General features: G+C 52.7%; 7 protein-coding genes across 7 annotated transcripts; 4 read left to right on the top strand and 3 right to left on the bottom strand.

Moving 5' to 3' along the window:
• The first annotated feature begins 868 nt into the window (after positions 1–868).
• On the top strand, positions 869–2,993 carry GLOTRDRAFT_53471 (Septin). Its single transcript, XM_007862207.1, has 11 exons — positions 869–1,045; positions 1,132–1,263; positions 1,321–1,402; positions 1,461–1,598; positions 1,651–1,768; positions 1,821–1,922; positions 1,975–2,123; positions 2,187–2,282; positions 2,335–2,416; positions 2,474–2,553; positions 2,607–2,993. The coding sequence occupies exons 1-11, from the start codon at positions 976–978 to the stop codon at positions 2,671–2,673; spliced, it is 1,116 nt and encodes a 371-aa protein (XP_007860398.1). The 5' UTR covers positions 869–975; the 3' UTR covers positions 2,674–2,993.
• Positions 2,994–5,893: 2,900 nt separating this feature from the next.
• Positions 5,894–7,044, top strand: GLOTRDRAFT_68924 (uncharacterized protein; the record flags this gene model as incomplete). Its single annotated transcript, XM_007863008.1, has 3 exons — positions 5,894–6,579; positions 6,659–6,717; positions 6,783–7,044. The coding sequence occupies exons 1-3, from the start codon at positions 5,968–5,970 to the stop codon at positions 7,042–7,044; spliced, it is 933 nt and encodes a 310-aa protein (XP_007861199.1). The 5' UTR covers positions 5,894–5,967.
• GLOTRDRAFT_135495 (uncharacterized protein) lies at positions 6,267–9,604 on the bottom strand (the record flags this gene model as incomplete). Its single annotated transcript, XM_007863007.1, has 10 exons — positions 6,267–6,579; positions 6,659–6,717; positions 6,783–7,644; positions 7,696–7,782; positions 7,836–8,081; positions 8,138–8,624; positions 8,683–8,748; positions 8,802–8,971; positions 9,165–9,490; positions 9,543–9,604. The coding sequence occupies 8 exons, from the start codon at positions 9,602–9,604 to the stop codon at positions 7,532–7,534; spliced, it is 1,557 nt and encodes a 518-aa protein (XP_007861198.1). The 3' UTR covers positions 6,267–6,579; positions 6,659–6,717; positions 6,783–7,531.
• Positions 9,605–9,828: 224 nt separating this feature from the next.
• On the top strand, positions 9,829–11,710 carry GLOTRDRAFT_135494 (uncharacterized protein; the record flags this gene model as incomplete). The annotated part of the gene is made up of 8 exons (XM_007863006.1): positions 9,829–9,883; positions 9,942–10,079; positions 10,132–10,357; positions 10,409–10,621; positions 10,678–10,750; positions 10,808–10,986; positions 11,052–11,438; positions 11,494–11,710. Exons 2-8 carry the CDS (start codon positions 9,980–9,982, stop codon positions 11,708–11,710), a joined length of 1,395 nt encoding a protein of 464 aa, XP_007861197.1. The 5' UTR covers positions 9,829–9,883; positions 9,942–9,979.
• Positions 11,711–11,928: 218 nt separating this feature from the next.
• GLOTRDRAFT_68918 (alpha/beta-hydrolase) lies at positions 11,929–15,604 on the bottom strand. Its single transcript, XM_007863005.1, has 3 exons — positions 13,747–15,604; positions 13,465–13,691; positions 11,929–13,413 (listed from the first exon to the last, which is right to left on the bottom strand). Exons 1-3 carry the CDS (start codon positions 15,558–15,560, stop codon positions 12,287–12,289), a joined length of 3,168 nt encoding a protein of 1,055 aa, XP_007861196.1. The 5' UTR covers positions 15,561–15,604; the 3' UTR covers positions 11,929–12,286.
• Positions 15,605–16,056: 452 nt separating this feature from the next.
• GLOTRDRAFT_124635 (uncharacterized protein) lies at positions 16,057–17,184 on the bottom strand (the record flags this gene model as incomplete). Its single annotated transcript, XM_007863004.1, has 1 exon — positions 16,057–17,184. One exon carries the CDS (start codon positions 17,182–17,184, stop codon positions 16,057–16,059), a length of 1,128 nt encoding a protein of 375 aa, XP_007861195.1.
• Positions 17,185–17,945: 761 nt separating this feature from the next.
• On the top strand, positions 17,946–19,427 carry GLOTRDRAFT_124634 (uncharacterized protein; the record flags this gene model as incomplete). Its single annotated transcript, XM_007863003.1, has 10 exons — positions 17,946–18,098; positions 18,162–18,237; positions 18,298–18,405; positions 18,456–18,538; positions 18,595–18,718; positions 18,770–18,876; positions 18,930–18,945; positions 18,998–19,007; positions 19,065–19,113; positions 19,173–19,427. 10 exons carry the CDS (start codon positions 17,946–17,948, stop codon positions 19,425–19,427), a joined length of 981 nt encoding a protein of 326 aa, XP_007861194.1.
• Positions 19,428–23,944: the final 4,517 nt, after the last annotated feature.

Genomic DNA, 23,944 nt, shown 5'->3' with positions numbered 1-23,944 from the left:
TTCGAGGATTTCTACGGCCAGCTGATTTCTTGGAGTTACGTTGGCAGTGCTTGTGCTCTCTGCCCTCGCGAACACCCTTCAGTCACCTGGCATGCGGTTGCGGTAGATTACTAACCAGCAGTGAGGTCAGTAAGAGGCTCCGTGGACTCGTCGGGATCTGATTGGTGAAGTGCAGATTCGACTTCTGGCAACGCGTATCGGTTGAGAGTGGACGGGATTGAAGCGGGCGTCATACCTGAACTTGTGATACTATTCTTTCTCGGTCTTCCTCGTTTAATTTTGGAAGTCTTGACTACCTCAGTGGTAGCAGCGGATTCCGAGTAGCTTGGCACAGGGCTTTCTGTCGGCTGCGACCTATCAATTCTGTCACTTGTATTCTCTGAGACGCCTTTGCACAAAGGCCCAAGATTAGTAACTGCTGGAAAGAAGAACGTAGCACACTTGCAGCCCGGCAATTCCTCTGTCACGCTCTCTTGGAGACTGTCCAGACCACCGCGCCATTGACCTAAAGGCGGGGAGGGTGAACCGTCTGGAAGGAGGTAAGATTTAGGTAGATCGCTGAATTTCTTGCGCGACTTGGTACTTCTTCTCTTGCTTCCGTCTGACTGATCCAGGCAGCAAGAAGTAATTCTGAATGAACGTGCACGAGAGACATTTCGATGCCACGCTGCGATGGACGGCAAAATTCTGCGCACTTCCAAAAAGCCTGTCATACGAGGTGTATGACAGGCAAGTAAGACTTATGTCAACGCCAGCTCTGGCAGGAATGTATGGGATAACTGCGAAATGTTTGAGGCCAAAGTAAGTAGCGATGTAATTTCTATTCCAGTGTGAAGGAATGAAGTGTCGAAGGAAGCGCGAGTGACGAGCGGAGTTTCAAGACACGGGCTTCAACTTTATTGGTGCTTCCATCTCGTCGTCGCTGGCAGCAACGACGACCTTTCCTCTCGTCCTCCATAGTACTTTGTGCTCGAAATGTCTTTCGCTGGCAGACGCAGGGGTAACAAGGTCAAGAAGGGTGTCCAGTTCACCCTGATGGTCGTTGGTTAGTACTCCTTACACGCATCAGCATCTTGTACTGACGGTTAGTACCACGCGTCTCTTCACCTTGTCCGTGTTCTATGCCCCTAGGTTCATCCGGTACTGGCAGGACGACCTTTGTGAACACGCTTTGCGAGTCCGAAGTACTAGCCCACAAGGTCTGCGATGAGCCCGAGAGGGCGCACATAGAGGAGGGTGTCAGGATCAAGCCCATGAATGTCGGTAAGTGGAATTCCATACTTCTAATGTGCCGTGCGTAGCACCTAAGCTCCGACACAGAGCTCGATGAGGATGGTGTTCGAATTGCTCTGACCATTGTTGATACCCCCGGCTTCGGCGACAACATCGACAATGAGTTCGCGTATGTTGGTTTCGACCTCTCTACATGAGCTCGGATACTAATGTCGGCCCGTCTGTAGATTTCAGGAGATTGTCGGGTATCTTGAACGTCAATACGACGACATTTTGGCGGAGGAGTCTCGTATCAAGCGTAACCCGCGGTTCAGGGATAATCGTGTCCACGCTCTCCTCTACTTCATCCCCCCGACCGGCCATGCGTACGTCGATTGTCCCTCCTCATCCGTCAACTGTCTGATAGTCTTCATTCAGTCTACGTGAGATGGACATCGAGCTGATGCGCCGTCTCTCCCCCCGTGTGAACGTTATCCCCGTCATCGGCAAAGCTGACTCGTTCACGCCCTCGGAGCTCAAAGGCTTCAAGAAGAGGGTAATGCGCTTTCGTTATCATGGAATGAGTTCCTCACATCTGCTTCCTCTAGATAATGGAGGATATCGAGTATTACGACATCCCGATCTACAATTTCCCTTACGACGTCGAAGAAGATGACGAGGAGACTATTCAAGACAATAGTGAACTCCGGGTATGTGAACGTAAGTATGACGTTCATGCAGGTAGCTAACGTCGTGTCCCAGAGCATGCTTCCCTTCGCCATTGTAGGTTCTGAGGAGGAAGTCGATATGGACGGACAGCCTGTCCGTGCCAGGATCTACCCATGGGGCGTTGCTGAGGTGGACAATCCCAAGCACTCTGACTTCAGTGTACTGCGCCGTGCCTTGCTCAGGTAAGATGATGACGCGACCCAGTATCGTTCCATTCCTTCATACTAAGTTGGGTACATTTGTAGCACTCATCTCACGGACTTGAAGTCCCTGACTCATGACGTTCTCTACGAGACGTACCGTACGGAGAAACTCTCCAGAACCGTGCACCCCGATGGACAGTACGTAATTCCACAAGTGAGTTTACTTCCAGCCTGACTCTTGTCTTCGTAGCGAGCAATCGATACTTCCGGAGGAGCTGGCAACCCAGAGCGTGCGTCTCAAGGAAGAGCAGTTGCGCAGGGAGGAAGAGAAAGTAAGTCATTTGACGATGCTGGTACTGTTGATAGTAATCAATTACCCCTGCGACTAGCTCCGGGAGATCGAGCTCAAGGTCCAAAGAGAGATCCAGGAGAAGAGACAGGAACTCTTGGCCAAAGAAGAGTCCCTCAGGTAAGGTTTAGCTCCCGCTTTATATCAATGTTTTGCTCATTTTCTCGCGCTAGGAACCTGGAATCTCGCCTTGCTGCCCAAGGTTCATCCTACGACCCGGCGTACGACGGGAGGGATTGATGCTCCCGTGCACAGCCTTCTGTTCCGGGGTGATGTGTGCTCGGTGTATACCCATTCAGGTCTTGAAAAATCTTATGGCTTCGCCATGTCCGGCCATATCGCTGGTTGTTTAAGTCTCCTGTCTTTTGGACCGTCGTCTTCGGGGCTGCTTTTCCTGGCACTTCGTTGTTGACTGGATGTTTATGTTTTGTTGCAATAGGGACTTCCTCCACACCAACCGTGTCCATTCCTTTCAGACGTAATATCCTGCCTGTCTATCCTACTTGCGCTCTTGAGTGTTTAATGCACTTGTGATACTTGACATTGCAGCTGCGACCTCATGCATTGAGAGTGTGACGTTTCTGTTCGTGATAAGATGTGATCAAGCGAGCTGGTGATGATCAAGTTAGGAGGCGTTCCACAGGTCACAGGTCTCCTCCCAGCCGTCGATATGACCCTAACATTACTGGTGAGACGCACGGAGCGCTGCAGCTGAGCGCGCGTCGTTATTTCTGGTATTCCTTCCATGACAGCTGTCTTGAAGCACTGAAAGGCTTTCGGCAGTTCGTCGATAAACGGTTCATCCTTTGGATGCTGGATCCTTTGCCATCTTTTCCCTGGCCCGAGCCTTGGCTAGAAGCTGGTGCTCCGAATACCCACGGGGAAGGTACTATTTGGGAGAATTCGAAGGCATCTCAGCTTCGCAGGCTTACCCGTCGCCCGCAATATCTGGCCGCTTTTTACCCTGCGTCTATCTCTACCTCGGTCAGTGACAGCACCCGAGAGCTACTGCTGGCACGTATTGGCGTTCTACGGGCTCGTCGACGCCGACGAAGATACCCTTAAGCTTGCTTGACTGCTTGTTTTGTCCGTTGCCGTGGCTTTCCAAATTAGGCTACGACAATTGAACAACGCTCTGTTCGGCCTCTGCGCCTTGCGCCAGGGGTTGCTCAATCATTGGTCGCAGTCAAGTCCTTTCGAGTCTCGTCGAAGTCGGCACGCTATCGAAAACCGAATAGTAGCAGGTGTACCTTGAGAATCGGCCGCATTCGCGCGACAAGGGGAATAACCCATCCGGAACATTGCAGCCATAGCGAGCCGGTACTGCTCGGCTATTGTCCTTGCACCTATTCTCTTACTTTCGCTGCTCGTGAACCTGCGCCATGGAACCTGCCTGGGAGACAAGGCCTGCTGTTGCTTCGCATCAGCAGCGAGATTGGACCTCTGGACACGTACCACCAACCTCTTTCGCGACGACTTCCACTGCGCAACGGCGGCGTTCCTCTATCGTTCACGCCCCACCAACACTTCCACCTCCATCGCAGCCTATCCCCAGCGTGCCAGCCCTCCATACACCCAACTATGATGAATATGATAGTGATTCGTACTTCGGAGCGACTGCGTCCACGTCTGAGGCTGGTGGCCGACCTTCCGATCCCTATGCGCGTCCTGGGGCGTCTGCCGGACTAGCTGCAGTGGCGGCTTTCTCGCAAGCACGACATCGCTCTTCCTCGAATACGTCCCAAATGTCGTCGATCTCGAGTTCTGCATCGCAGTCCCCACCCGGCAACTTGTCAGATTCCCCTCCCCCGTCTATGCTTCGTTCGACACTGTCAGTTCGACATCGTGCGGATGCAATGTCTAACCCCTCCTTCCTGATGCCACCGGAGACATCCGGAGGCAACGGTAACCGGCCGTCCTCTAGGCGGGCTCTCACCAGGGCGCTTGAATTGGCGCGTGAAGCAGTCAGGCTTGACTCATCAAATGACGATCCATACGGTGCCATCGTCGCCTACGGGCAGAGCGTGGCGCTCCTTCAGGAAGTAATGGGACGCGTAATGAGGGGCGAAGATAGCACTGAGTCGCACAGGAGACAGAATGGTCGACGGAGAAGTGTGGTCGCGCAGGAGGAAGAAGTCCGCAGGCTGAAGTCGATTGTGAGTTCTGTAAATTATTTCCAAATGACTCAAGCGCTAACTGTATGCCTATCGCTCCTTCTTCGCCGTTGGGTAGCACGACACGTACGCGGACCGAATGAATATACTGAGTCTAATCTACAGTATCCCAGCCCCTTCCCAATCCCCGACGTCCATAGCATCCCTATACAACTCTTCTGCATCGACATCAACATCCGCAGAATCAACCCAGCCTCCTTCGCCTGATTCGACTTCTCCGTCTTCGGATACCTCAGACCGGATACCTCGGACCCCGTCCTTGACAACAGACGAAGCGCGAAGCGTCGAGTTCCAACCAACCCTAGAGAGCGACTACAATAGCAATGGAGACGATGGCGATTTCGAAGAGGGTGTGGATGCAATCGGAACCGCGCTATTCACTTTCGACATGTCACCTACTAATCCTGTACCCATCTCCCCGACAAAAGTACATATCACAGCTTCCTCACATCCTTACGCCTCAGCACACCCGTTGCCTTCGCCGTCGAGTTCCTCAGGGACACCCTCCATTAGCGTTTCTCGAAGCCCCAACTTACCCCCGCCACGACCCGCCCCTACTGCCCCCATCCCAGGGCGACCACGAGCATCGTCGACATTGCCACCACCCGCTCCCCCACCTATTCAGTCACCGCCACCAGCGCCGGTCGATCTGGGTTCAGAGTCTCCTGCTGAAACGTTCTCCACTTTGTACAACAAACATCTGGACGTGGGCCGGCCGCGCGGCAGCTCTACGAACCACAGACGGTCCCCTTCGGGAAGGTTGACGCCGCTGGGCGAGGACGGTGGAGATGCTCCTACACGGACACAACAGCAGTATAACAATGAATCCCGGTCAAGAGCAGGGTCTCATCCTGTATCTCGAAACAACCGCGAGTCGCATCCCTTGCCGCCTTTGCCGCCTGCCTCACAAAACGGCTCGCCAATTACTCCGCGTCTCCCCGTCGGCGAGCCCATGTCTCCACAGTCCCCTGGGTTTGCTAAGTCAAGGACGGGATCAAGTCTGTCGGCACAGTCGGACATGTCGGCAACGACGCCCAAACCGCTATCGAGAGTGGGTTCAAACTTGTCTGTAACATCGAATGCGTCAACATCAACATCTTCGTCGACGCAGCCCCTCATCAATGCATCGACCACTATGGGTACGATCTCGCAGCGCAGGTCAAAGGCATCCGCGCCACCTTCAGCGGCCGGATCCCCGCCTGATCTGGCAGGACCTTCTGCATATCCTCAGGGCGCTGTTGCCAATCTACCTGCCAGCACTGCTGCCAGTCTAGGTATAGGCGGGCGGTCCAGATCCTCGTCTCAACCTGGACGCCGACCGTCAGGCTCCCAGGTGGTAGACTATACTTCACGCCCGCCTATGCCCGCGACGGCAAACAGCTTGTCAGGAATGAACAACGCTCCGCGGAAGGTTTCGATTCCTTCGAAGCTCAATCCCCTCGCTCAGGCTCTGTCGATCAACACAGCGCTGCTATCACCTCCCCTGCCATCATCGACATTGTCCCTCGTCCCCCCTCCGCCGATCCCGCATGGGAACTTACCCACCACCCCGACATCACCTTTGCCCCCCTTACCCCCAAATGACGCTTTGCGAAAGCCTTACCATCTAATGAGCCTACTCCGCCAGACAATGTCGTCGAAGACCGGCGGGTACATCACGAGGCGTTTGCATGTCCCATATGAGGTCTGGTCACAGGGTGGTGTCAAGCTGAACAACCTAGCCGAGAAAGTGCGAGTAGTCGAAGTACTCTGCTCAGCCCTTGAAGACGTGGAGAAGTGCAGCGCAGAAGTATTTGGCGCCGGAAATGTCAGCAGTGGTATGGGCCTGGGGATCGGCAGCGTCGGTCGGAAAGAAGGTGAATCATGGGCAGCCAAGTTGGACGACTTCTCTTCGGTTTGCGATAGTGTTGTCGCTAACTTTGGGAAGAAGCTTGGAGTAGGCGAGGGATTTGCGTTGCAGAAAAAGAGTGGTGTACGTGCAATTTTGCTCTCGCTGACCAAGGCCTTTGGCCGGTAGACATTGTCCGGTATACTGACATGATTATCCGTAGATGACATCATGGGGGGGCAAATTGACCCGGCAATTTGACAAGTTTACCGCCGGTAAAAAGTACGTGATTTCATTAGCCTTTCATTAAAGCCGCGCAAGATCGCTCATGTGATATGCGATTGCAGCCTCGATTCGCCAACTGCATATACCCAAGGTCTATGCCGGCTGTTCTCTCAGGCGCAGTTGCTTGACGAGCATACAAAGGCCATCATGTCGCAGGCTCCGACGTACGCGGCCTTGCCTGCTGATATACGGACTGCCCTGGATTTCAAGCTGAAACATGCGTCGGACTTTTTCGCGCGGGTCGTTTTGACGTTCGTGATCAGGGACCTGTCTCTCCTCCTTGACAAGTACGCAAAGAAATGTGAAAAGTGGCTCGCGGAGTAGCTTTCGTGCTCTTTCTGTACTCTTACCTGTCGCCTCGGGACATCTGGTTTTGGGGGGCGTCCCGGTTTTGATGTATTTTATTACCTATGGATTAGATAGCGAGTCTGGATCTTTACCTCCATCTGCTTCAAGTTTCTCTCTTTTCATTCATTATGTCGGTTCCCCAAGGTCCATATCCTGAGTACACATCCTGAAATGTGAGTAGGCGACGCGCCCCGCCTGTATGTTAATCGACGCCTCATTATGCTGGAGCAGTAGTATATAATGCAACATTAGTTCTTGATCGCTCTCTCTTGTATCAAAATGCTATAGCTACGCCCCGAACCCGGTTGGAAAATCGAGAGAATCAAGGCAATAGTGCTATTATACATGTACAGTGAAGAACTTGTGATGATACACTCAACGAGACGCTGCGAATGCTACAAGAAGTTAGGTCGATAGGCACGAAACAGGGAAGGGTATCAATGAGCGTAGTCTGGCGAGACCGCTATAGTGCTGAGTCTGATGTCACTGCAGGGGGTATATTAGGTCCGGACACCTCAGGAGGCTCGGGGGTTGGCGATCTGCCTCTCAGGCGGTTGAGAACATGCAGACGACGAACTGAATGAGCCCGTAAGTAGAGCCAGAAGCCAAGACTATCGCAATACTGACCACAGTCGACCCTCACGTGTTCGTCTGCCACGGTTTCGTCGTCGGATTCTAGAGCTGGATCTGTGCTGCATACGGTATGCCAGGCGTCTAATTGACCATGAGTTATCCTGCGGAGGGATGAACCGAGGATGTACACTCACGCTCCAACATCGTCCTCTGGTAGACGAATAATGGTGCGAGAGTAGGTACGGGGGGCACTCGGCGACGCTTGGTTGGTCTTGCACTAGAGCCCTCGTCAGCTCGAGGTCTGCCGCATTGAGGGGCCGACGGCTGGGAATTCTGCCATTCCGCCGGAATCAGACGGTGTCGAAAGTCGGGAGCAGATGCAGCTCGAGTCAGACCGGGTTGGTAGCCGCCCTGTTCGAGCATAATTGAAACTTCAGACCCTGGCAGCGGTTTCTATCAGGCGTGACAGGATATGTAGGATTTCTGAGGCAAATACCTTCCGGATGGCCTGTCACGTTTGTAACATCCGTCTCAGCAGGCGAGACACTCCTGCGCACTGCCTTCTTGCCCGTTTTCTTGCCCCTGCCCCGACCGGAAGTGCTTGGACCTATCGACTTGCCATTCTCATCCCCCGCGCTCCCGCCGGCAGCAGAATCTGCGCTTTCCAGCACAACATCGGCCTGCTTTTGCACAAACAGCCTCCGCTGCTGGCGCATGCGGTTCCCCCACTCGACTTCCTCTGGCGGGTCGACGTTCTCCGTGCTCTCGTGGTCTATCGGCAGCACCTCGAGCATGGGCGCCTTGCCCGGGTTCTGCGCCGCGTAGTCGTCCGCGAAGGGGTTCGGGATGGTGTGCTCTTCCAGGTGGTGGTAGCAGAGCCAGAGGAATACGCGTGCGCGCGACGCGGATGTGAGCGTCGTGTTGGTGAAGAGGTCCAGGAAATCCAGCGAGGATCCGGAGGGGAAGTGCGTGCGGCCGAGGGGCTGCCACAACGTAGGTGAGAGATGTGCGGTAAGCAGAGAGGACGAGACAAGTACTAACCAGGGCGTGGTTTGCCATTGCGAAGATGAGGTTGACCACTGTGGTTGGGGGTATTTGGCCGGACCGCTAGAAGGGGCCATTGAATGCGCGTATTTGACGCCCGAAGGAAAACGACTCACAGCCCGTGTAACAATATCAAGAGGGGTGGCTTGTCCGCTGAGTTCTCCGGGCAGTAGACATGACTTGAGGATATTCTTGATGCGGGGGGCGTCCTGGAGGTTACCATCTGTCTTCTGCAGAGACGGGACGGGATGATATGTCCTGAGGGTGGTGCGGAGCTCTGGAAAGACTACGACATGCTTTAGCAGAGTTACACATATAGTTGGCTAGATAAACAGCAGATGATCGCGATACTACAACGGGATCCAGCGGGACGAGAAGCCATCATGCACAGCGCAAACAGAGTGGTGATGACCGAAGAAACAGCGAGGCGCGTGTCGTAACGCGATCAATGCCAGATTATTATAGGCGGAGGTACTCACAAGCCATGGTAGTGTTGATCCTTCCAACATTAGCAAGCAAGGCAATCTTTGCAAAGTCAGTCCCGAACGCTGGGCTCTCGAGCATCTTGTCCCTGAGCCCCTTCGAGCACCGGGGGGACTGCAGCAGCGCATTCACGTACAAGTCCCGAAATGTCACTTTGGTGCCGGGCGGATGGCCATGGAGGGTACGGTACGGATCTGTGAACGCAGCATTGCGGTCGTCGAAGATGTTGAACAGCAAGTCGTACTGGATGTCCGCGCGAGTGAGAGGCTCTCCGTCGACATGCTTGATTGCGAGTGTTCGATTGCGATGAGATGCCTGCGACCTGCGCCCGACGAGAACTCAGTGCCGTCCCGCGCAGAACAAAAAAAACTCACGATGAATGGGGCATTTCCTGGTGCCAATCCAGAGGAACTGGCGGATGGGTGCCCTCAGACATGGGACTCGTGCCGCTGGCAGCGGCCACAGGGCTTTGGCGGATGGGGTGGCATGAATGGAAAGGACCCGATCTGCAGAACTGCGAACCGAGACACCCGCCGCCGCCACCGAGCCGGTTCGTGTGCTGGTTCGCGAAGCCCCGCGTCGAGCGCGTCGCACCGAGCGGACGAGAACGTTCCTGCTCCAGCAGTCCACATCATGTTCTCCACCTCTCAATTCTGCGCACTCATCCTTTTCCCGAACAGAATCAATATGTGATCACCACTGACATAAAGGACCGGTGGGTGTAAATATGCCTGCAACTCTTTGGTCGAAACTGAACACAATACACAACACAGCTAGACTGGCTCTACGGAAGCGCGTTCTAAATCGCACAATGTCGTCTCGAACCGGAGATGCAAAGGAGATTCTTTCTCCGTACATGTATCCCTTGGCCCTGGATCAGAGGGCGTACGATCCCCTGCTTGCTGCCATCGGTGCGGGTAGCGCTCCCTCAGAGTAAGGCAGTAGCACTGATAGTGACCCCAGGTGACGCCGAAGTTGTACTCATCGGAGATGGCTCGCATGGAACGTACGAGTTCTATGCGCACCGAGCAAATCTCACCAAGCGTCTCATTGAAGAGAAGGGATTCAACGCGGTGGCGGTGGAAGCAGACTGGCCAGACGCATTCAGGATTAACAGGTACATCCATGGCCTCGCGTTGCGAGACGGGAACATCAAGTCAGCGAGGGACGCCCTCAAGGACTTTGAGAGGTACGAATTGCTGTCTTCTTTCACTGATTTAGCATCTCAATCCTCTCCTAGATTCCCAAAGTGGATGTGGAAGAATGAAGTCATGCCCACATTCGTCGAGTTCCTGAAAGAACACAACGAGCGCGTTATGAAGGAGACGAGCGACCTCTCACATACCGTATCCTTCTTCGGCATGGACCTGTACTCCCTGCACAGATCAGCAGAGGCAGTCGTGAAATACCTGGACAAGGTAGATCCGAAGGCGGCTGAACGTGCAAGGAAGCAGTAAGTCGTACGTTTGGGGTGGTGTTATTGTAAGGTGTAATGATGTACGCGTTCAGATACAACTGCTTCGAGCGCTTCGGTGAAGACACCACGCAATATGCCTTAGCAGTACAGTTTGGCCTTAATAAGGTATGCCCACTGATTATCATTACCACCCGATTGCATCGTGACTGACGACGTTTGAAGACATGCGAATGTGAGGTTATGGACGTGCTAGGCCAGCTGGTGAAGAATAACAAGAAGTACATCGAGGATCAGCTCCCAGAGGGGCCACACCGAGCCGCACATCCAGCAGAAGAACAATTCATGGCTGAGATGAATGCCCTAGTCGTCAAAGACGCAGAGGAGTACTACCGATGTATGATGTCCGAGGACGTCGAGACCTGGAACCTGCGGACGACCACTTCGCGCGCACACTCGTCAAAATCAGGGAGCACCTCGGGCCGCAAGACGGCGACGGCAAGCGGCGCCCCGCGAAACTCGTTGTGTGGGCGCACAATTCGCACATCGGCGACGCGCGGCACACGGACATGGGCTGGCGGCGCGGCGAGATCAACGTCGGACAGCGCTGCCGCGAGGTCTTCGGCGAAGATAACGTGTTCAATATTGGCTTCCTCACGAACCGCGGCACCGTGACCGCTGCAGCTAATTGGGACGAGCTGCCGCGTTTGTATCAGATGAACCCGCCGTATGAGCGCTCGATCGAGAAAGTGTTTGACCAGGCTGCGACGGACGATTTTTTCGTTATCACGCACCGGATAGTGAAGACTGGTAAGGGGCAGACCCAGAAAGTGCAAGAATCAGAGGAGCTGTCTAAGTAAGTCCGCCCCTACCATCCTGTTCTGTTGTCATGCTTAAGGCCCTTTGTCTAGGTTCCTCAACCAACCTCGGTACCAGCGCTTCATCGGGGTGATCTATCGCCCACAAACGGAGATACCGTCGCACTATTCGAGATGCAGCGTGGCTGACCAGTACGATGCCGTGGCGCACCTCAAGTATTCAAGGGGTATCTTACCTCTGGAGAAGGAGAACACGGAGAAGGACATGAAGCACGGCGAGGCAGATCTCACCTTCCCCTTCGGACAATGAGGTCGAACTCAGTTCAAGTGGAAGTAAAAGGAAGAGAAGTGTATTAGTACTTGTCTAGTGTATTTTATATTGGTGCCGGTGTGATTGTGTCTATCGTATGAGCTAGGACCCTCTGTCCAGAATGTCAGTTGCAAGAGATGCCTGTAGTGGGCCGGGGGGCTTACTGGCAGTGTCCTGTCATGAATGGACTGAGCTGGCAATTCCTCGCTGCCTTCCTTCCGGTATGCGATTCAGAGGAATGGTCCCTTCACGGTGCGCCATCCTTTACTAATAGATTACGTCGATGCCTCCTCAATCCTCAATAAACACGATATACATGTACAACCATCCAGAACAATAGGAGCTCCTGTAATTAAGTGGAAAGGACCAATAGCTCCGACAACTATAGAGAAATGAAGTAGATGCGGTAAATGATACATTTTGCGAAGCGGACCGGACCAGTAGAATAACAATAAGGGAGAGTACAGAAGGATATCAAGACGCGAGTATGGTATTTGTGAATTATCCAACATGCCGATGCAGAAAATCGACGACAAAAGAGGAAAAGAGTATGCACGCACTGCCAGCAACATGCGGTTACGAGAGGTCTTGCCAGTACCGCTTCACTCGTTCGAGAACTTCTATGACGACTGAGCTCCTGAACATGAGGCTATGATCGGCGCCGGACACGACGTTCACTTCGCATCTGTCTTCACCCATGGCCTTCTCCATCCATCGGACGGAGTTCTCGGCTATCCTCTCATCTTTGTCACCGTACCATACGTTGACGCGATGCGGATAGGTGGAATAGGAGAAACCCCAGGGCTGGTGATCGTGGTTTAGGATTTGGAGTAGGTCAGAATGGGTGCCCTTTGACGACTCGGAATGGGACGCTGCAATGAGGGCGTTACCGAGAGCCGTCTGGTAAGACATCTCAGAACTATCGTCATTTGGCTGAGCGGTGAAAGTACTGGAAGTAGGAGAGGGCTTCAAGGATCTAGCTGCTCTGGGAGTGGTAAGAGAGATCGACCTTCGACCAGCGGACCGTGGGCGGCAACGGCTGGTGTCAGCTTCATGAGCGGCATTGCCTTCCACAAAGCTCGAGATGGCAGATTGGATAGGCCAGTCGATAGCATCGAAGCCCAAGCCGAATTCAACGTTCAGGGGATCCGGCAACTGCGGAGATTCTGTGGGGGCTGCGACCTTGGACAGAGTGCTGGGAACAGAGCTAGCTTTGCTCTTTAATGAGGTCATGGACTTTAGAGGCCTTATTTTCTTCCCTGATACCAATGGACTCTGAGGTTGCGAAGAATCTCCTCTAAGTCTCCCAAGAAAACCTTTTGACGTCTTCCGCTTGCCGGCTAGACCTTCGCTTGAAGAGCGATTGAGCGCCGGTCCTTGCCGGGCACCAAGGGTACTTCGGCTCTCAAATCTGCCTGCGAAGTCCGCAAGGTCGTCGTACTCGCTGAAATTACTGGATCCAACACTAGGCCTTGGTCTACTCTCAAGCGAAGGGTAGACGTTACCCAAAGATCGATCGTGGTGGTCTCCATCTCGTTTTGACGCCTCCCTCTTGAGATGCGGCGGGGGATCTGGGGTGTAGCCAATACCTTGATATCGGACTTTTGGAGGCTTCCCCAGCATCCACCCTTGCACCTTCCATTCGGCTTGCTGGGCGGTCTTCAGGATTCCATTAGGCACATATTTCAGCCACTTGTAACCGGCTTTAAGTATCGTTAGTCGCGACACCTTTGTGAAACTGTCCAGTAACGTACCGCCTTCTCCGCCGCCAATCCACGGTGCTAACAGGCATATGTCCCCCCGGATGCGCTCCGGCGCCTTATTCGCGAATGCCAGGGCATACGGGGCTCCAGCAGAATGTGCCATGATGCTACACTGATGGATATTGAGTCGATCAAGTACCTCCTCTACGACGGTAGCCCATTCGGGAATCCCTCGAGCTGTCTTTGAGCGTGGGGTTTCAGTGCGACCGAGTCCCCAGCTAGAGGGAATTCAAATCAGCGGTGATAGGACTCGCGGCCTTTGTTGGAACGTACCGGTCAATGGTAATGAGTCTGATGCCCAGGAGATCGGCCATCTCGTCATACAAGCCCATGATGTGGCGGACGCAGCCCAAACCCAAGAAGACCACCAGAGGCACACCCGTTGGACATCCCAGATCCGAAAGACTTATAGTCAGTGGCTTATCGGCCGAAGCGTGGGGAGACCTAGTCAGCTTTAGGAGTGTCGTCAGTCGTGTAGAGTTTAAGTACTGGGCAATTTTTTGGGACTGGGTGGGCTGCATGGCAGCAGCGAGACTGGCGATTGGCGGCTGATCCACGTGCGTCGAAGGAGTGGACGAAGAGTACAGAGAGGGCTCACGTATGACGCCAGACACGGGAGAATGCACGCTAAACCCATCATCCGAGGCGATTGAATGACGCTTAGGAAATGTATGAGCATGTTGCAAGTGCCGCGGCATAGTAGGTGAAACACTCTGTTTCCGGATGGTATCCTGGATCTCCTGGGCGATACTGTCGATGGACGACCGAGAAATGAGCTCAGCTTCCTCTTCAGCCGTCAGAGGTTCTGGCTCTGGTTCTTCTTCTTCCTCGGCTACCAAAGTATGGCCATTGCTATTGCTGTAAAAGCTATGCCCATGCGAACTGTAGGTAAATGATGATGCCCGGGATGACCCCGGTCTCGATGATCCGGGCCTGGAGCTTGTCCGCTGAACAGTAGGGGCATGTGCTTGGATGATTTCCGTGATCGAGGGCACTATCGTCTTCCTCCGGACTTCCTGTCCCTTCTCATGCTCATTTTCTAGAGAAGGGAATCTATGCTTCATACTTGGGGTGGTTTGCTCGGGCTCCTGGCCGCCCTCTGCACTTTGGAGTGACCGTGGCGAACTGACACTGACGACGGTACTGGAATCCACCTTGGAGGGAGAGGAAGCATGGCGGACTTTCCGCCGAGGAGGTCGTTTGGTACGGGCTGGCTTGGGACTGTCGTCTTCGCTGTCGGAGTGTGCAGGCGGAGAGGTATCCCTTCTCGGACCTCGGCCAAGAACGACCCCAGGAGGAGGGGTAGGTAGCGGAGGGTGATATAATGGGTGGTGGCCCTTTCGCCGCTGCTTTGAACGGCTTGGACTTGGGACACTACTCACATTCATGCACGACTCGTCGTCCCCGAATCCGTTCATTCCATCGACCAAGGCATCCATGGTTTCAACCCCCGCTATCGGAGCAGCCACAACCACAGAAACACGTCCCATGGTACTGCGGAAGGGTGATGTGTCGAGTGGTGTCTGAGGAGGACTCTCTTCTACTTGCGTTTGTGTAGAAGAACCTGAGATGCGATATGCAGAGCCAAGTTGGCTCCCTCGCCAGTCAGAACTAACCTGTGACAAATTAGCTCTCTGACGAGGGCGGGAAACTTTGACAGTGGAATCATAGTCGTCATCAAGATAGTTCTGCAAACTGCCCATATTGGGGAAGGCATACAGTGCCTCGTCGGAAGGTGTCCATCGTCCTTTCCGCGTCCCATCTACCTGGATTCCACTGCTATGGGGTAAACTCCGTGAGCTGGAAGCTTGGCTCGGTGACCGTCCAGTACGACTAGGAAGAAAAGCCTCCGGATTGGTATTGCTCGAGCGCCCGGAGTGTACGTGGACGTGCGGTATATATGGAGCACTCTTCTGGGATGATGGGGGCGCTCGATCCTGTATATCAGCGGAGTAGCCGGCCTCCGAAGGCTTGCTCTTGTCTCGCTTTATAGACAATAACGAGGACTTCTTGCGCGGTGCACGGTGGGAGGAAGGACGCGAGTCGGTCGCGAAAGACGGTCGGTTGGGAGTCACTAAAGAGGCCATTATCCACAGAAGTAACGAGCGTAACTTGAAAAGGAGTGACTATACGCCCATACAAAGGAGGGTCAGACAGGCGCAGACCTGCAGGGTCGTCCAACGGACAGAAGATGAAGACGTCGAAGGCCTTCGCTGGAAAGCGTGGCCGAACGAGTGGCTGTGCATCCTCCTTATTATTGCGTCTCTTATTTACCAGTTCCCCGCATAGCGGCCTGTTGCTTTTGCGCTCAAGGGTCAAGAAATACAGTCCACACCATGACTACGGGGATGTGCAGAAGGCATGGAAGACGGCAAATCATACAGAGAAGTCCGCGAGGATAGTACACGTTAGTAATACAGTGCCTGTCAAAATAGGATATTAGGCTACAAGATGCAGGGGGGTTGAGGTAGATATACAGTTAACGTCCGATCGAGCCATTGGCGCGCAAGCTGGGCCTCGATCCAAGTTCCGATAAGCTGCGCGAATACCTGCTATGGATAGACAGCGTACCTCGGGCAATCATCACAGATGTGAACGGAGGAAGACGTTGGCGAGTTTGATGCCCCGTGCGGCGCATGCATCGATTACCTGCCTGCCCATCGCTTCAGACCAGTAACTGAACGGTGGAGCATGGGTCCCAGGCGGAGTCTTCAGGTGCTGCAATGATGGCAATGCGCCGGAGCCGATGAACGCGGCCCACTCGTTGGATGTCACCCGGACGACCCTCCCTTCCACCGAAAGCTGCTCCAAATTGCCGCAGCGCTGTCCGATGGACGACAACGTTCCCAGATTGACGTCAAGTCCATTCAGGCGCAACTCCCGAAGGGCCGGGCAGGACACCAGGCTATCGTGGAAAATGGCTTCGTCCAAGTGGACGTCCCGGACGTCATAATGAAGACTCTCAAGGCTGGGACCGCAATGGGAGAGTAAGAGCCGTATATGACGATCGAAGTCCGAGGTGCACCGCGCTTCTATGCTCAAATGTCGCAGACTCGACCAGTCGCTAGACAGCTGGTGAAGATGGCCGACAAGCACCTCTACTCTCTCCACGTTCAGTTCGGTAAGCTGCGGGATGGGTGATGCTGAGGGAAGGATGTGGAGTTCAATATTTGAGAGCCGAAGACTCGTCAACTTCGTGAACCTGCCGCACAGCTCGTGGTCCCACGTCAAGGACGCTGGTTGCTGGTACCGCGAGCATCCATATCCAAGCCTGCGCTGCTTCCCATCAACATGTAACTCCTCGAGGGAGGTAGAGTTTATCCAGGACAGAAATCGCTCTGCCCTCACAGCCAAATCTGCGCCCAATGTTACGCTCCTCAGGCTGTCAAGGCCCAGTAACAACTTGACACTCTCCATATCATAGCATGCTATCCCTCCGCTGTTATATTCCGCGAAGGGACGTAGGTCCATTTCGCGTATTAAAGCAGAATATTCCGGGCGTTCGGAAAGCGTTCGCGCGAGGAGCGTACATGCGCGATACGAGCGTATGGTCGGGCATGTATACAGGCGCTTGCGAACGGGAGCTAGCCACTCTGGCGAGATTAAGGAGAGGCGCAGGTAATCGCACGGCCACCAGTGGTTGTTGCTGTCAAGTATAAGGGGGATCAAGTCGTCGACTATGCGGGGTAAAGAGCCTGCGTGGGGGTCCATGGCAATCGGGGCGCTGCGGTTCGCTGGGCAGCTCTTCTCAAGTAGTGGCCAAACGTTATGCAGACGACGGTGCGCCCATCTGGGGTGAATATATCAACGTCAAGTGACAGTTCTTCGTTCTCGGAAGGGTCTAACACCCACCGAATTCCGAATTGCAGGTGAACGCGGCCGCTCCTATCTACAAGCCTCCGTCCTGTCTTGCAGGCGGCTCAGGTTTCAGACTAGCTCTGGTCTTAAGAAAGGGATGTTCTCGCATGCACGCCTGTCTCAGCCTGAAGGCTACCTGCAACAAGTCCAGGCACGGGGTGTCGCAGTACCAGTCACAAGTAGTCCAGCAACGTTAACAGACCCGAACTGTGGGCTGGGAAGGCGCTCGCGATTGGCGTGAGGATGTCCATCTTTGCCCATCGACAATCGTCACAGCTTGATAGAATTCGGGGACCGCTCGGGCGACTCGATGTACAAAGTTCCAAGCTTCAAGCTTCAAGTATAGACAGGGCAAGAGATGACAGGCGTGTCCACCGGTTATACTTAACACGAATCCTGATACCACACTGAACGATGCCGTTGAACTCAAAACCATGTCATATACATAGAAACGCTTCAGCGTTCGACTTATCTCTTCCACGGAGATAAGCAATTTATGGCAGCCTAGCTGCGATGTGCGCTTGATATCATACGGGTGACATTATCCCTGCTTGATTTTTTGCGGGCGATAGGCTCAAGGGGCAAGGATCCATCACTGTCCAAACTGCCCTGCAATGCCCTCAACATCCCAGATTCAATATGTACAGGCGCAGGAGAAGCCCGGTGGTATAGAAGGCAAGCAGTCCGGATCCAGCAATATAGTGACCGACGATGTCTTCGGTGATGAAGAAGGGCACCAAATACGCTACAAGACCCTCAGCTGGCAGGTACGATTATCATCAAACTTGCCAGATTCAAGTTCTCGAGATGACTGTCACGGTTCTCCGAAGGTCGTGAGCCTGCTGATGATCGCTGAGATAGTCAGCAATGGGATGCTCTCACTACCGAGTGCTTTGGCGGTTGTTGGTACGTGCCTCTAGATATGACGCTGTTATTACTTCTCATGGGACGTCGACGCTGTGATAGGTATTGTTCCAGCGGTTATTTTGATCATATTTCTTGGAGTGTTTGCCTTGTTCACGGCCAAACTCTTGATTGACTTCAAACTGAATCATCCGGACGTCCATAACATGGGTATGTACCTAACCGTGAGCGTGGTGGACAAATTACGAACCCTGTAACAGGAGATGCCGGTTACATTTTGTTCGGTCCGGTAGGACGGGAGATCCTGTCTATTGGGACCATTCTATTCGCCATATGTGCATGTGTACGCAGCTCTCCTTTACATGCTAGGCCAGTCGGCTAACCGTCAGTTCTCGGCAGGGCTCCGAATTATTGTCAGGCCAACAAGCATTGTCCACGTTGTCGAATCAGGGCCTATGCACGATGTATCTGCTCCTGATCTTTGCCATCGCTACGTATTTGTTTGCAGTTCCTCGCACATTGGGTCATTTGAGCTTTCTGGGTCTCGTAAGCTCTCTCTTGATACTCGCTGCAGGAGTTATCGGGATGGCGGGAGCCGGCGCAAACCCTGTTCCAGGCCGTGTTATTAACGCGACGATCTCTGGCACCTTCTATGAGGCGTTCCTTGCTATCACAAACCCTGTATGTGTACTTGTCGTGTATGCTGCCGCGAACGAACCACTAAACCTTGTTAGGTCTTTTCGTATGCTGGTAATCGATATCCTTCTACGTTGTATGCATTGCGCAACTAATAACCACTCAGGACATTTCATGTGACCGTCCTTGCCTATGATGGAAATCATTGAGTCTCATGCATTCGATAACTATAGGTTCTTCATGCTGATGTCCGAGATGCGCCGTCCTCAAGATGCTATGAAGGTCCGTTCCTTCGAGTCTCCGTGATAGGTCATCCGGACCGACGTTCTTATGATCCACAGGCCGCTTGGTGCCTGCAAGGCTTTGCCACGCTATTTTATGTCGTCTTCAGCGTGGTTATGTATATCTACATCGGCAACACCGTACAGTCTCCCGCTTTCTTCTCTTTATCACCCCGATGGGCGAAGGCAGCCTTTGGCATTGCTCTGGGTAATTTTCTGATGTATGTCGACCTGCTGTTTCTGATACAACCGCTTATGTCTATTGCTGAAGCTCTGGCGCTCTGTACACCCACACCGCAGCCAAGCTTATCATGATCCGATTTTTCCGCCATTCACCACACATCCATTCTCACACGATCCTGGGATGGCTCGCTTGGCTGTCATTATGCTTTGGCACAGTTGGTGTGGCTTTCGTCCTGGCCATCGCAGTCCCCATTTTTTCCTACCTGATCGGTATTGTCGCCGCCCTGTTTGCATCTTGGTACACATACGGAGTGGCAGGATTTTTCTGGCTGCACGACACTTACTACCTAGAGGGCGGTAGGACAGCTCTCACAAGGAAATGGGCAGGCACAACCCTAGCAGTGCTCAGTGTGTTGTTGGGTGCATTCATCTGTGTGGCAGGAACATATGTTTCTATCAGAGTAAGTGAAGACGCCGTCTATTTATGTGAACTCGAGACTGAACCTTAATGGCCAGTTAATAGTAAAATCATATGCTTCTGGGGACGTTGGTCGCCCATTCACTTGTTGACATTCTGACACTTCTTCGCGAACGTCCCGGCACAGTATCAACCTTTGATTGGTGACACACGGATAATTATATTTTTTCTTATGCACGAATAGGATTTCACCGTGAATTGTATGTCTGCTCTCACTGCTTAACCAGACTGAGAATGAAAGGTTTCTTTGAACTACCCAAGGTTCTCATCCCGTTCGACCGTTACTGCAGGGACGCTCGGATTCAACATCGCGTGAGATAAGCAGAATACACTTTATTTCCCTCGAAGTACAGGAGTCTCAGACTGTACCAAGGGTTCTTTGGGCCGAAGGGGAAAAGCTTGTCTACCGCTTGTGAGGGGCTGGATACCCCAGACTCACTTTATGAGGGTACGGCCATGACAGACTCGGATAGCTGCATTTTACAGAGTCCTAGATAAGTGTATGCTCTTAGGATTATGAAAGTCCTGAGTTCACTGGCCACCTCGCTATTATCGCGCACGCCCAGCTAGAGAAGTGTGAATCGCCTGCCTTCAACCGGATGACGATGGAAAACGCAGCTCATGTCGCTGAATACTTACTTCATACAAAGCCACGTGTCTCCACCGTTGATGGACATTATGATATCCAGGGTACGATGCTCACCTGCAATAACTGAGCGATTATAGTGCGTGGGCCTTATTCCTCGCGTCTGGGAGAAGACTGCGGGTCTAGTTGCAATGACACCTATCATGCCAACGGAGGCTGGAGGGGAATTCGATGAGTCGTCAGAAGCACGCTCCCTACGTACTTTATACTGATGCTCATACATGGAGAGACTAAAGATGAGGGGCCCAACAAGTTGTGGACCACCTCGACCCTCAACTGAAGTCGCACTGTGCGCACCAGGCCGGCCTAAATTAGACCGGTAATGGGTCAATTTTGTACTTTCGGCCAAAAAGTGGTCGAATAAGGTCGAAATAGCTTGCCGTATGGAAACCAGTTGGAATTCCGAACTTGGGCATTTCATACGATAAACGGTCGAATTCTGTCTGTTGAATCCGCAGCAGCAGTCGTGAGAACCCACAGGTCGGAGTTCGAAGATCGGAATGATAGCCCCACTTGCGTCACTTGGTGACATGTTCAACTTGCCTCTGACCTCGACGCCGGCCCTTGCCATGCGCTCGCTGTTGCGCCGTCGTCGTCGCCGCCGACGCCGCCGACGCCGCAGTGAGCAGCTCCGCTGGTATACATGGCCCTTCTTCCCCGGTGAGCGTGTACTGTCGCAGGCTGATGATGGCCGCGGTTTGGTCACTAAGGTGCGTCCATTCTCTCGATCCTGCGTCTCGACGAAGTCTAATACGTGTCTGTGTCGTAGGCCTGATAGTTGTTGTAAAGTGAGTATGGTGCCCGTTGTACAATATGTTTACTGAATCTAAGATATCTTGACAGGATCGGTGTATCAACCACCTTGCCGCCATCTCCAGTGTCGAGCTATGCGAGTACGTGAGTGCTTCCTTGAGGCCGTGGTATGACTTCTACTGATCTAACATCTGGCAGGTAGTCTTTGTGTTGTTGCTGTTGGTAGGGATTTGAATAGGGAGCCCCGAGGAGGGGGGGCTGGGGAATGCATGGTTCAGGGTCAGGGCGGGTATGACACAGTTTGCTGTACTATTCTACATAGAGAATATACAAATATGTTGGTGCCTCAACTGCATTGCACACTGACTGCTAGGGGTGCCAAAGCCAAGGAATGGTGGTTTGCATGACCAGATGGAAATAGACCACTAAACGGTTGGAAAATGTCATTTTCGGCCGTTCTGAGGGGGGTCGAAATTCACAATTTGGTGGGACAAAATGATACGGTGTCTTTCGTACGGTAAGCGGACAATTTCAGCCTTCTACCGACCGAAATTCCGATTCCTCTAGAATCGGTTTACTGTTCAGTAGTTGTATAGGGCTCTCTGGTGATCGAGAAAGCGAGCGCTTAACAGGGGTTATACCACTTACAGCCCAAATTACTCGAAATGTAATAGGAGTACTGCTCATAAATGGTAGGTGGACCGATCCAAATCTTACCGCCACCAACAAATAGGAACTATTACCCCTTATGTCGAGGATTACCGTTTTGTGTGATGGAAATTAATTCCAAATATGTAGGGTGGCACTGTCAGGCATCCCCCGGCTGCCTAATGGCAAGCATCCTGTTGCCTACGGTACAAGCTATCACAGTGTTGAAAACATGCTGTATACAGTACACTGACTCTACAGTAACACTGATCGAGGGTGGCGGAATGCCACCCTAGGGCAGCGAAGAAGGCACTTGTTATCTATTCCTCAGATATATGTAACTGTAAAGCTTGACACCACTGGCAAGTATCTGATGGATCGAAGACTCTGACCGCACCGGCGGGCCGCTAACTTGAGAGTTAGAAGTTGATATCATTCAGTATCATTCAGGTCAAGATGAATAACTATGAGCATTGTTGATGCCGCGCAGCGCCCGGGGAGCAAGAAAGATTATTTCCCTGCTTGTAGAGTCCCTGCTGTGGGTTTACCATAGACTTTTATATGTGAGGAATCGGACCTGGCGTGCCGCGCAGCGCCGAATGCCTCCCAAGTTGATTTGTCTAGCGAACGAATATACCGGTCGATTTTAGACCGGTCTCACGCCTCCAGAGTCGGACTGCGGCCGCGCTAGGTACAGTAGCAAGTTAAACTATTGTTGAACCGTGACAATCGGTCCCAGGGAGTGTCGTTCTACTTGCTCACAGCGAGGTGATGGATGAGGCGTAGGAACACATAGAACTGTGATAGACACGTTAACATATAATATAGCTACCGTCTGAATCACAGGACCAAAGTGTCTCCGGTTCGTCGTTGCGTAGATGGGCGTATAACTGTCGGATCCTGACAAACGTAGCACCGTACCCGTGCGCGTATGCCTTCGTACTTGGGAGGTATTCGGCGCTGCGCGGCACGCCAGGTCCGATTCCTAACATGTAAAAGTCTATGGTAAACCAACGGCAGGGACTCTACAAGCAGGAAAATAATCTTTCTTGCTCCCCGGGCGCTGCACGGCATCAACAATGCCCATAGTTATTTCATCTTGACCTGAATGATACTGAATGATATCAACTTCTAACTCTCAAGTTAGTGGTCTGCCGGTGTGGTCAGAGTCTTCGATCCATCAGATACTTGGTGTCAAGCTTTACAGTTACATATATCTGAGGAATAGATAATAAGTGCCTTCTTTGCCGCCCTAGGGTGGCATTCCGCCACCCTCGATCAGTGTTACTGTAGAGTCAGTGTACTGTCTTCAACACTGTCATAGCTTGTACCGTAGGCAACAGGATGCTTGCCATTGGCGCAATTCCAGCCTCGATAATGATACCACTGCAGTAAAAAGAAAAGAAAAAGAAAAGAAAAAAGAACAAGGGGTGGCCGCTCCAAATATGGTTGCATGTGGCTGAAAGCATGCTTCTTCCCTAGCGAGCAGGTTATACATTGTACAACCTCTCGCTGCTCCCGTACGTTGCACGAGATGTATCCTAGGGTGCTGATCCTTCAATTTTTGAGGTGTAGTTCATTTTTTCTTCCCGGTCTTCGACCGGGTATCTAAGTAAATGTGTCCGGCGGGTTCACGATACTAGCACCCGCAGGTCTCAAGTAGCTACAAGTAAACAATACCTATTGGCATTCTGATGACAGTAGTACTACTCTCCGGGGATTTTGTAGTCGTTCACGCTCAAGTTGAAACGCTGAAGTCGTATATGGTGCGCCTGCGCGAGACGCAGAGTGAGCGGTTCCCACGATTAGAACCCCGCACAATATCGAGGGTGGCTGCGACCGGAACTCTGGGTGCACAATGCCCCATGAGATGGCGCCTGCTTTGTGGTTAGTATATCCTATAGGTACAACATGCTAGAGTACTCAAACAAAATCTTTGGATTTTATTGTGCAGGAAATCCCCGTATACAAGTCACTCATGATATTGAGCTGAGTTTGAACTGTGCTAATGGTTCGGCAACTCCCGCCTCACGCTCACAATACCATGGCTGATACGCCCGCGCCGACACAAGTTCAGGAAATTTACATTATTTAACTTCTACTATATATTGATTCTAAGAAGCT

The sequence above is a fragment of the Gloeophyllum trabeum genome, assembly GCF_000344685.1.
Source record: "Gloeophyllum trabeum ATCC 11539 unplaced genomic scaffold GLOTRscaffold_00001, whole genome shotgun sequence".
Lineage (NCBI taxonomy): Eukaryota > Fungi > Basidiomycota > Agaricomycetes > Gloeophyllales > Gloeophyllaceae > Gloeophyllum > Gloeophyllum trabeum.
This window is presented reverse-complemented; position numbering and strand designations above follow the sequence as displayed.

What these genes read in the sequence shown, in the direction of transcription:
- GLOTRDRAFT_53471 (XM_007862207.1), top strand. Translation starts at nt 976, where the DNA reads ATGTCTTTCGCTGGCAGACGCAGGGGTAACAAGGTCAAGAAGGGTGTC. An exon ending in ATCCCCCCGACCGGCCATGC is followed by an intron (nt 1,599 to 1,650) that starts GTACGTCGATTG and finishes GTCTTCATTCAG; the next exon opens with TCTACGTGAGATGGACATCG. An exon ending in TCAAAGGCTTCAAGAAGAGG is followed by an intron (nt 1,769 to 1,820) that starts GTAATGCGCTTT and finishes TGCTTCCTCTAG; the next exon opens with ATAATGGAGGATATCGAGTA.
- GLOTRDRAFT_68918 (XM_007863005.1), bottom strand. Translation starts at nt 15,560, where the DNA reads ATGGCCTCTTTAGTGACTCCCAACCGACCGTCTTTCGCGACCGACTCG. An exon ending in AGACTCATTACCATTGACCG is followed by an intron (nt 13,692 to 13,746) that starts GTACGTTCCAAC and finishes AATTCCCTCTAG; the next exon opens with CTGGGGACTCGGTCGCACTG. An exon ending in GATTGGCGGCGGAGAAGGCG is followed by an intron (nt 13,414 to 13,464) that starts GTACGTTACTGG and finishes CGATACTTAAAG; the next exon opens with CCGGTTACAAGTGGCTGAAA.